The 11,133-nt window shown below is 57.6% G+C and overlaps 1 protein-coding gene across 4 annotated transcripts; it reads right to left on the reverse strand.

The window, feature by feature from the left end:
- Positions 1-86: 86 nt before the first annotated feature.
- Positions 87-10,709, reverse strand: TMC4 (transmembrane channel like 4). 4 transcript variants are annotated; one of them, XM_055410576.2, is made up of 15 exons: positions 10,588-10,707; positions 9,863-10,076; positions 7,501-7,646; positions 7,042-7,274; positions 6,832-6,953; positions 3,758-3,905; positions 3,141-3,308; positions 2,764-2,927; positions 2,387-2,513; positions 2,017-2,114; positions 1,569-1,752; positions 1,053-1,183; positions 794-949; positions 477-555; positions 87-378 (listed from the first exon to the last, which is right to left on the reverse strand). In XM_055410576.2, the coding sequence occupies exons 1-15, from the start codon at positions 10,664-10,666 to the stop codon at positions 310-312; spliced, it is 2,118 nt and encodes a 705-aa protein (XP_055266551.2). In that variant the 5' UTR covers positions 10,667-10,707; the 3' UTR covers positions 87-309. The 4 variants fall into 4 exon arrangements, with proteins under 4 accessions (XP_055266551.2, XP_055266552.2, XP_055266553.2 ...); XM_055410577.2 differs by lacking the exon at positions 477-555 and having other exon boundaries at positions 10,588-10,708; XM_055410578.2 differs by lacking the exons at positions 477-555; positions 794-949; positions 1,053-1,183 and having other exon boundaries at positions 10,588-10,709.
- Positions 10,710-11,133: the final 424 nt, after the last annotated feature.

Here is an 11,133-nt window from a genome sequence, read left to right on the forward strand (position 1 = left end):
TCTCAGACCCACACATTTGATTGGTTTATGTCCCGCTGAAGGCTTGCTCCCAGCTTCTGGACCCGAGATTCAAAAAGCACTCAGCGGCCTCCTTTGTGTTTATTGATACAGTACTAGGTTTATTGATACAGTACTAGAAAGAGGTTCACTGGAGGGTCGGGGGACTCAGCAGCGAATTCCAGGGCTGGAAAAGCGCGGGGTCTTCTCCAGTTCGCTCATTTTCCAAATGATGTTGACGAAGCTCAAAAAGGATCTGGGGGCAGGTCTGGGGCTGGAAGTGGGACGTCACCCCGAGCCAGTCTGGAGAGGTCAAAGAGTTCTGTCGGCCGAGCTCAGCGCCACAGCACGCTGTGCCAGGAAGACTTTATTCTGCGCCTCCTGAGGGAAAGGGTAAAGGGGGAGGTGAGACAAATCTCTCCCCTGTGTTCGTCTTCATGCTCTCCTGGACCCCTTCCCAGGGACCAGGCCTGGCTCACCGTCTGTATCTGGCGTTTGAGCTCAGAGATGAGGCGTCCATATGAGTTAGCCAGGGCCACGGTATACGCCATCAGGATGCTAGAGGAGATGAAATGGAAGCCACTCCCCAAACGTTCTCAGAATATCTTCCACGTCGGGCTTTTTAGAAACCAGGGGTCTGGACCGCCTCCTTCAGACTCAAGGAGTCGAAGCATCCCAGCCCGCTCCTTCCCTCAGACCCAAGAGTTTGGGCCCCAACCCCCTTCTCTCTCGGAAGCAGGCGGCGGGACCCCAGGTCAGACACTCAGACGCAGACCCAGGAGTCTAGCGCCCTCACCTGGAGATCAGCAGAAGTGGCACAGCAAAAGCCTGGGTACCCAGGAAGAAGAGAAAATTCTGGGCCGTCTGAGGCAGCTCGCGGATAGACTCGGGGATCACCACCCAGATGGACGACTGACCCCGGAATGGACCACACAGCTTGGAAGGTGGGATCCTGGAGTCAGAGACAGGCAGAGCTCAAGGATGGCCCAAAGTCACAACCCTGGAGAGAGGAGGGTGGAGGATGGGAGAGAGAGGCTGGTACCTCTCACACTTACAGGAAGATGCTATAGAGGACAGGAACGGCGGAGATGGCCAGACCCAGGAGAAGGACGACGGGGAAAAAGAAATTCACAGTGGAGGCTCGAAAGCTGCGGGAGGCTGGGGAGCAGGTGGAGAAGAGGGTGATCTGGCAGGAGGGGATGAAGGGAATATGAGACACAGGAATCTGAGCCCCAGACTCTCCTCCACCATCCAGGAGCCCTAAACCCTGGCCCCCTCTCCTCAATCAGGAACCAGGAACCCCAGTTCTTTTCCACCATCAGACACAAGAGTCTGGGTCCCCCACTTCCCTCAGACCTAATAGTTAGGATGCCCTGGACCCCTCCTCCCACATCCAGGGGTCTGTCCTGCAGACCCGTCCTCTATCAGGACCTCGTAGTCCGGGACCCCGGCATCCTCCCCCACCAGGATCCGGGAGTCACATCCTTAAGTACTCTCCTCTCCCAGAATGCAGAAACCCTAAGCCCCAGTACCTCCCCGCCTCAGACCCAAGGCTGCTCCCCACTGCTCACCTTCTTCAAGTAGAAAAGCAACAGAAACTTCACCGTGTTGAGCAAAGGCAGTAAAGGGCAGGAAAAACTCCCCACCCAGACCACCGTCTGTGCGTAGATGAGCCCCAGCACTTCGTCAGGCACCTGGAACTCCTGGGTCCTCGCGAAACGGCCCAGCGCCCCAGGACAGAGGCCGCAGAGCAGCCTGAGGGGCAGGGTGAGACCGCCGGACTCAGAGGCGGGCCGGCCACGGGTTTCCCCGCCTTCACCGTCCCGCCCGCCAATCGGAGGTGAGCCTGTCTGGAGGCGGGGCGAAACTTCCCAGGCCTGGCGGGGGTGTGCGTCTAGGGGGCGGGGCTTGAGTGGAGTTAATCGTGGCTGTAGGGACCGGACTACCAGACCCGCGGAGGGGGCGTGGCCTGCGGGCCTAGGGCAGGGGCGGGGCCACAGCAAGCGGCGGTTTTCTCACTTGCGAGGAAACTGGACGAGCAGGATGACTGCCAGGCCGGTCAGCAGATCAAACAGTAGGAGTTTGTACATCTCCTGTCCCAGGTGGGTCTCCCAGCACTGAGGGAGGAAGAACAGGTCAGAAAGACCTCAGGACCCTGTAGACCCAAACAGCTGAGTCTCCAAATTGCAAGAGTATGAGACTCTTATCACTACTTTATCTGGCGGGGGGAGCTTTCTTCTTTTTAAAAATCCATACCCCTATCCTCATGGGGAAGGTATTCTAGCACCGCAAGCTCCTCTTTTCCTCCCAAACCAAGAATCTGGAGCCCACCGAGCTCTTCCTTTCCTTCAAGGACCCAAGAGTACCCGTCTCGCCGCCACATCCTCACCGGAAGTTCTCTGTAATTGTAGCCACAGGTTTTGCACTTCTCAGTCTCCGCATCGCCCCCGCAAGTGATCTCATTCCAGAGAGAGAAGAGCAGGAACAGCAGGGAGAACAGGCGGAGAAACACTGTCCTGGCAAGCGGGAAAGAGAAAAAGGGCGTCAACCCTGATGGAGCGCCCACCACGTGCCCGGATTCTCCTGTGTGGAGCGTGCTCACACTGCTCCCCGCCTCACAGAGGAAGAAAACCGAGGCTCAGTGATAGGAGGAGTCGGGGTCTGAATCCAGATACCACCAGGTCCCGTATCTTGACGATGTCAGCCTCTTATTTGGTAGAGTCAATGTCCCTCGGCCAGACCCAGCCCACACCAGGAGTCCAGAACCTGAGCAGGATAAAAACGATCTGGCGACTCCTGGTGTAGCCCTCCAGGGGGGCAATGAGCTTGAACACGGGTGGCAGCACGAAGTTAATCCCAGAGATGAAGATGGACGGAAGGTAATCCACCACGAGCTTCAGCACTGGCGTCCTCTGAACAAGAGGCTTGTCCTGGGAGGGAGGGTAGACCAAGAGAAGAGGCTCTGCGGTCCTGCAGGGGCCGTGCTTACCATTATCCTCCCCCAGCCTCCAATCATAACCACCACCACACACACACAGACCCCAATCCTTCCTCTCCGAGATTCCAAGAATCACAGACTTCAGTCTCCGCCACCCTTGGAAAGGTAGGTTCCGGGGCCTTTCCTCCCCCAAGGCCCTCCACACCTGCAGCTTCACAGTGGCCCCGGTAGCCCAGTAGATGCCGAAGAAGGCTGCCCCCAGGAGCGCCAGCACCACCAGGTTGAGCAGCAGGCGCACCGACCACAGCCTGGCTTGTTGGCCCAGGGTCCTCACCGCAGCCTTGCGCCGCACTCTGGCTTCCTCCAGCTCCACCTAAGGCCGGAAGAGATGTCCACTTGTGTTCCATTGCCCCAGGTCCAGCCTGCGGTCCACGGTCCACGGGAACTGATGCTGCATCGGCGCTCTAAGCACATCTATAGTCCTGTCCCAGCCCATCCAAGACCCTCCAGATGGACAATTTAAAACTGACTCCGCCCTCCCAAGGCCCCGCCCAACACATCAAGCTCCTCCTAGGGCCCGCCCAGCACTCCTGCCTGCCCTTTGGAGTTTCGGTTGTAAACTACCAAGCCTTTTCTGGCCACGCCCTGCTCTTAACTGTGAACTGAGCTAGCTCTGTCCTGTACCCTTGACCTCAGGCATCCCTGTAGTGGCCTTCAGCCCTTTTCCCTCAAGGCCCGCCTCCTAAGAATAAAGCTCTGCCCAGCATCTCTCTGGAGGCCCCGTCCCTGGCCCAGGCCCCGCCCATTCTCCCCTAAGCGCACCTGCAACTCATATAGGATCAGGCGCTGGCGGAGTCGAACGTGGACCTCCCCGCTGAGTCCAAAGTCCCAGGCGGAGAACACGCGGTGGCTGTAGCGGGTCAGGGCCTCTGACTCAGCCAACAACGTCTGCTTCAGCCCAGACACCGAGCTAAGAGAGGGGAGAACCAGGAGATGGAGTGTAGGCAAGACATCCGTGAGCAGGGGGACACGCCTCCCCTCTTACGGGGTAAATAGGGAAAATGAACTCTGAGACTCAGGGCGTTTGGAGAGCGGCTCCCTGATGGAGACGCATCCAGTCATTGATGCCAAAGACTAAAGAAGAGACTGAAAAGCAGACCTGGACGACAGACCCCGAAAGGAGAGGCAGAAACCTAAGAGAAGAGCAGCTCTCCCGAGAGAAGGAAGCAGAGGCCCGGGGAGACCGAGAGCCCAAGAAAGGGGGCGAAGACTCAGCGAGAGAAAAGGAGGTGGGGAAGGCTGGGTCCAGAGCCCAGAGGACGGAGGGGCAGGCACAGAGACGAGACAGGGGGCAAAGGCCTAGGGAGAGGCGGAAAAGCTGAGGAACAGACTAAACCAGGAAATGGGACAAGAAACTCCACGTCCACCGTCACCACCCCGCTGCCAGCCCCCATCAGCCAAGTGCACCCACCTGCCCACCTGGCTTCCCCCTGTGCCCTCGCGCCCGGCCCCTGCTCGCGAGCCAGTCGAACCTTCCTTTTATGAGGATCGACGGCATTCCCACTTAAAACCTACTCCACAGCTTCTCCTGGTTCTTGAATCCTAGCCTAGTCTCCCTGACACGACCCCACCTACTTCTCCAAGCTCAAAGCCTGTCCCTCCGCCTCCTCCCCGCCTTTCATTTCCACCTCTTTGCAGTCACCGGAGAAGGCAATGGCAAGCCACTCCAGTACTCTTGCCTAGAAAACCCCAGGGATGGAGGAGCCTGGTAGGCTGCAGTCCGTGGGGTCGCTAAGGGTCGGACACGACGGAGCGACTTCACTTTCACTTTTCACTTTCACACATTGGAGAAGGAAATGGCAACCCACTCCAGTGCTCTTGCCTGGAGAATCCCAGGGATGGGGGAGCCTGGTGGGCTTCCATCTATGGGGTCACACAGAGTCGGACACGACTGAAGTGACTTAGCAGCAGCAGCAGTCACAGCCTACCCTGTCTGAAGTGCCTGAGTCCTGGCTGTTCACCTGGCTGCCTCCCTGCCACCTTTCCAGCCCAGAGGTCACCTCCTCAGAGAGTCCTTTACTGGCCACTCCACGTAAAGATGGTCCCCACGCGTTATTCTGTATCAAAGAGGGCCGGCAAACCATGGCCCCCAGACCAAGTCTTGCTTTTTGTGAATAAAGTTTTACTGGCACACAGCCACGCCCATGATTTTCCTACCGTCCAGCCGCTTTTGCCCGGCAGACTGTAGTTGAGAGGGAGACCACGTGACCTGCAAAGATGCAACTACTTCCCACCCGGCCTTCCCATTTTTACCAGCAAACAAAAAATCTGCGGATTCCTGCTCTATCAAGTCCTCTCATTTGTTTTCTCAGCAGTACAGCTCCCAAACCGCAAATGCTGATTGGCTTGTTTATTTAACAGTCAGTCTCGGGATGTATCTCCCTTGCTTGACTGTAAGCTGTGCCCCTCTCATGTCCTTGGACCCCAGCACAGTGCCTGGCGTTCAGGGAACACGTTCTCTCTACACACACGTATACACACACACAAACATATCACGCTCTCTTTGGCCACCTCATGTGATGAGTTGACTCACTGGAAAAGAGTCTGATGCTAGCAGGGATTGGGGGCGGGAGGAGACGGGGACGACAGAGAACGAGATGGCTGGATGGCATCACCGACTCGATGGACATGAGTTTGGGTGAACTCCGGGAGTTGGTGATGGACAGGGAGGCCTGGCGTGATGTGATTCATGGGGTCGCAGAGAGTCGGACACGACTGAGCGACTGAACTGAACTGATATACACACACACACACATATATATATATTTTTAAGTCATGTTTCTTTCTTGACCCTAGTCCCTTCCTTTGGGAGTCTTGCAGGCTTGCCTGAGTGCCACTGAGTCTCAGATTTTTAACTTCAGTGCAGACTCCTCTGCAGAACCCACGTATGCAAATGCATACTCAATATTCCCTCATGATAGAATGATCCAAAACTGCACCCTGGATATTCCCCACCCAAAACCTGCTCTTTCTACAGCCCTCCCCATCTCAAATGGCAAACACCTATAGTCATTCTTTTCTTGTTTGTTTTGGAGTCATTCGTTGTTATTTTGTTTAATTTTTGGCTGTACCCTGCGGCATACAGGACCTTAGTTCCCTGACCAGGGGTTGAACCTGCGCCCCCTGCAGTGGAAGGCAGAGTCTTAACCACTGGTTGGCCAGGGAAGTTCCAACACCTGGAGTCGTTCTTAACTTCTATCATTCACCACATCCCTCTTCCAATTATTAAGGAATCCTGTGGGCTTTAGTCTCAACATATATAGAGTCTCCCTTTATATAAAGAACAAAATGGGCCAAAAGCAAGCTATAGTGTTAATACAAACGACAGTGGTTGGGGGCTGGGCAGTGGATGATCACCCTCTAACATGCCATGCAATCCACTCATTATGGTCTATTGCTTATTATTTGTCTCTCCTGTTAAAATGTCAGCTTCACCGGGACAAAACAGACTCTGTTGGTTGGGTTTTGGTTTTTTTGGCTCTGTTTTGCCAAATGCCTAGAGCAATGCTTGACACATAGTATCTACTCAGTTAATATCTACCCCTGAGTGAATGAATCACCCCTGTTATTTCCTATTCAGCCATTCTCCCCTCCAGAAAAGACGCAATTAATTTCCTTGTTTAATATCTTTCCCTCCCCACTAGACTAAGTCACAGGAGGTAGACATCTCCCATCTTTATCCTCAGCCTGGAGCCAGTCGTGAAGCATTTTAAAATCCGATTGCAATTCAAGCAGAGAGAAAGGGACCGCAGCAGCGGAAGGAGACTCGGGCCCGTGGAGGAGGGCGCGCCTCCCCGCCACGGCCCAGGGGGTCTGGGTGCGGGGGCGTCACTGACCGGTGAAGGATGAGCAGCAGGTAGAGGAGGCCAGTGGCAAAGGCAGCGCACAGGTAGGTGACGGCCAGGCGTGGGCGGGCGGGGTAGAACCCGTAGAAGAGAGGAGACCATTCTAGAAAACCCTGCGGAAGGAAAGGCAGGACAGGGGGTTCAGGGAGCGGGGCCACCAGGGCCGGGGGTCCCTGAGGGTCCCGGGACCCAGGCACGCACCTCTCCAGAGAGCAGGTTGAAGAGCTCAGTGGTGAAGGTGACCAGGCCGTGGGAACCGGGGTTGTAGGAGCCGCAGGGCGAGGAGGCGTTCGGGGCAGGGGGGCCCGGGGGAGTCCCCTCCAACCAGGTGGGCAGCAGAACCATGCAGGCCGTCAGCACCGAGGCCAGCACGTTGAGAAGCAGCAGGAAGCGCAGCAGCGAGAAGTAGGACTCGGTGCCGGCGCCAAACTGTCCTGCAGGGGGCAGCAGAGAGGCCGCGGGCTCCGCTCCCAGTCCGGTCCCGGCCCACCTCCCTCGTACCCGGGGGTCCAGACCGCAGACCCTCTTCCCTCACACCCGGCGGTCCAGGCCCCCGGCCCCTCCTCCCTCACACCCGGGGGTCCAGACCCCACACCTCCTCCCTCAGACCCGGGGGTCCAGTTCTGCCCCAAGTCGCCAGCCCAAAGCCCATCCCCGTACCCCCGATCCTCTTCAGCGTCCACGCCCAGGGCTGCAGGGAGCGCAGGCCTTCCCGCACCTTCTCCTTGGACCTCCGAATCAGCCGAGTCCATTGGGTCCCTGTGTACCCCGCGCCCTGGGCCACTCGGTCCCTGTCAAGCCTCTGTCTGTGGGGGGAGAAACAGAGTCGGAGGCAGAAAAGTAGGGGCCTAGCCGCCCCAAATGTAAACCACCAACAGGGAGAGGCAACCCAGTGGCTGGACGAGGAAGTAGGCTTCTGTGTATTCCTAACAGGCTAAGCATAAGACAGAAAATACAGACTACACGGTTCGATTTACAGAAAGACCCAGAGCAAGCACAAAGTGTTCAGGGGTGCACACACAGATGGCAAAGCTGTGAAGAAAAGCAAGGAAGCGATCCTCTGCAGAAGTCTGGGAAGGAGATGGGAGGTGCCCCAGGTGGAGGTTATCTGGATCCTCGCTTTGGGAAACCTCTGTAAGCCTCTGCATGATGTCTCATGCACTTTTCTGTTGGCAAATATTATCATAAAGTCAAAAAAAAAAGGTAGGTGTGATATTGTGACTTATAATAAGAAACATATTTTGTAGTGTATGATATCCCATGTGGAATCTAAAAAAATTGAACTGAGAGTTCCCTGGCAGTCCAGTGGTTAGGAGTCTGTGCTCTCACTGCTGAGGGCGGAGGTTCAATCCCTGGTCGGGGAACTAAAAATCCCACAAGCTGCATGGAACGGTCAAAAGATGAAGTGAAATTAAAAACTGAACTCAGAAGACAGTAGGATGGTGGTAACCAGGGGGTTCAGTTCAGTTCAGTTCAGTCTGGGTAGGCAAATGGTGATGTTGGTCAAGGAGTACAAACTTCCAGTTAAAAGATTAATGAATTCAGGGAATCTAAGACCAACCTAGATAGTATATTAAAAAGCAGAGACATTACTTTGCCAACCAAGGTCCATCTAGTCAAGGCTATGGTTTTTCCAGTGGTCATGTATGGATGTGAGCGTTGGACTGTGAGGAAAGCTGATCGCCGAAGAAGTGATGCTTTTGAACTGTGGTGCTGGAGAAGACTCTTGAGAGTCCCTTGTACTGCAAGGAGATCCAACCAGTCCATTCCAAAGGAGATCAGTCCTGAGTGTTCATTGGAAGGACTGATGCTAAAGCTGAAACTCCAATACTTTGGCCACCTCATGCGAAGAGTTGACTCACTGGAAAAGAGTCTGATGCTGGGAGGGATTGGGGGCAGGAGGAGAAGGGGATGACAGAGGATGAGATGGCTGGATGGCATCACCGACTCGATGGACATGAGTTTAAGTGAACTCCAGGAGTTGGTGATGGACAGGGAGGCCTGGCGTGCTTGATTCATGGGGTTGCAAAGAGTCGGACACGACTGAGCGACTGAACTGAACTGAACTGAATGTAGAGCTAGGTGATCATAGGTCATAATGCTGCACCGTGTACTTGAAGGTTGCCAACAGAGTAAGTGTTCTCACCCCAGAAAAACAAACAATCATTATGTGAGGCGGTGGAGATGTTAGCTGGCACCACTATGGTAATCATTTTGCGACATAAAGTGTATATGGCACACTGGACACCTTACACTTATAAGATGCTATCTGTCAGCTGTATAGAAATAAAGCAGGGGGCGGGGAGGACTCCCTGGAGGTCCAGTGGCTAAGATAAAATTAAAAGAACTATATTATTTGGTGTTCGTTCTGTTGGCACAGGGCTCCTAAAGCCTAGAATTTCCCAAGTGGTGAGAGCGATAAAGGTGTCTTTTTTATGTCTCCAGGAAGATAGTGTTACAGTGAGTTGCATCGCTGGACACCCAGCCGGAGTCCGAGCATTGCGCATGAGGGAAACTCCCCACACCTCGGGACTGGTGTCCAGCTTATATAAGGAACAAGGGTCAGTGTCAAGGGTCACCTGAGGAGCACCCAGGGCCCTGTTCTCGGAAGGGCCTCCGGCTTACTTTTACCGCTGTGGCACATGCATAATAGCTGTTGAACAAGAGACCCAGCGTTCGCTGAGTCCTGCAAACTATGCAGCAGGACGGGGAAAGAAAGACGCAACAGAGTGGTGGGAGGCAGAGACCGACATAAAGCTCAGGGAGAGAGAAAAAGGGAGCAACGTGAACAACAGAGCTCAGACAGAGGCGGTCAGGCGCGGCGGGAGAAAAGACACACGGCACTGGGGCCTGGGAGGGACAGCCCTGGAGCCCTGCAGACAGGACTCCTTGGAGCCCGAGAAGAACCAAACCGGCGGGAGGCAAGGAAGCCCGGAGGGGCGGCTGGGAGGGAGGCAGGGGCGGCCGGGCGGCAGGAGAGGGGCGGAGCGGCCGGGCGGCGGGGACAGGAAGGAGGCCTCACCTGTGCGCCCGCCTGGCCTGCATCGGCCACGGCAGTGCCCGGGAGGGGCCCGGCTCCGGCAGCTCCTGATGTGCGTCGGCGGCGGAGGTCTGCCTGCTCCTGCACGCCTCCTCTTCCTCACCCTCCTCAGCCCCCCAGGGCAGCACCCCAGGGCCTCGGTACCGAAGGGTGGCAGCGCTGGGCAGCTCACTCAGCACAGAGGACAGAGACGGGCCTGGGCAGAGGGGCGGGGCGCTGGGAGGGCCCGGGGTCCAGGCCCCACGCCTGCCCCTCAGACCCGGGGTCCAGGCCCCTGACCCTCCCCATCAGACCCGGGGTCCAGGCCCCTGACCCTCCCCCCTCAGACCCGGGGTCCAGGCCCCTGACCCTCCCCCCTCAGACCCGGGGTCCAGGCCCCTGACCCTCCCCCCTCTGACCCGGGGTCCAGGCCCCCGACCCTCCAACCACCCAAGCGTGGCCGCTCCCACCTCAGGCTGAGGGGTGGGCTCCGGATTTCCTTCCCCTCGAGTTCGGCTCGTGGCTCCGGCCCCTCCCAGCCCTGAGACTCGCGCGGAGACTCCCGCCTCTAGCGCGCGCCGCCTCCCAGGCTCTGGGGCCGCGCACTCCTCCCGGGAGCTAGAAGTCCCGGCCCCTGGGTCCCCTCTGCCCCGGGGCCCCCGTTCTCCGGCTCCCCCAGGCCGTCTCCTCGCCAGGCGGACCGGACCCGACCTCCTCCAGGCCCCCACCTGTTCTGGCCGCCCGGGGTGCCGGCCGCCCCTCGGCGGAGCCCCGGGCCTCCGGGCCCCACTGCGGGCGCTCCTCCATGGCCCGGCCGCCGGTCGTTTCCGTCTCCCGGGGCCCCGAGCGGGGACCGCCCTGGGCGAGGGCGGAGCCTGAGGCGGGCGCGCACCTGGCCGCCAGGTGGCCCGGGGGCAGTGCCCGCTCCTTCCCGGGAGCTGCAGGGCCGCTGCTCTGGGATCCCTCTGGGAGCCAGGCCCAGAGAGGCCCGGGCGGTGACACCTCGCGGCGGGATGCGGTCCCCCCACCCTGGCTGACCGTCCGCAGACAACCCAGAGTCTCCGTGTGACACTTTATTGGGAGAGGTTTACACATTCCGAGTCTGTCCCAGGCCCGAGGATGACAGGAGGCTGACAGCAGCGCGGGGGCCCTTGGCTGGCTCAGATGGAACCCACGGAGGCCAGGACGTCTGCACCGCGGCTTCTCCCTTCCAAGAGGGTCTCCCTCCGAGCGGGTCTACCGAGAGGACGTGGAGCGAAATTGGCCAGAAAGCG

The sequence above is a fragment of the Moschus berezovskii genome, chromosome 22 (genome assembly GCF_049115385.1).
Source record: "Moschus berezovskii isolate FMDL1 chromosome 22, NW_MosBer_1.0, whole genome shotgun sequence".
Lineage (NCBI taxonomy): Eukaryota > Metazoa > Chordata > Mammalia > Artiodactyla > Moschidae > Moschus > Moschus berezovskii.

Coding starts and splice junctions, on each gene's coding strand:
- TMC4 (XM_055410576.2), bottom strand. CDS start 10,666: ATGGAGGAGCGCCCGCAGTGGGGCCCGGAGGCCCGGGGCTCCGCCGAG. Junction 3,309..3,757: donor TGATCCTATATGAGTTGCAG/GTGCGCTTAGGG, acceptor TTCCGGCCTTAG/GTGGAGCTGGAGGAAGCCAG. Junction 1,753..2,016: donor CTCGTCCAGTTTCCTCGCAA/GTGAGAAAACCG, acceptor CCTGCCCCTCAG/GCTGCTCTGCGGCCTCTGTC.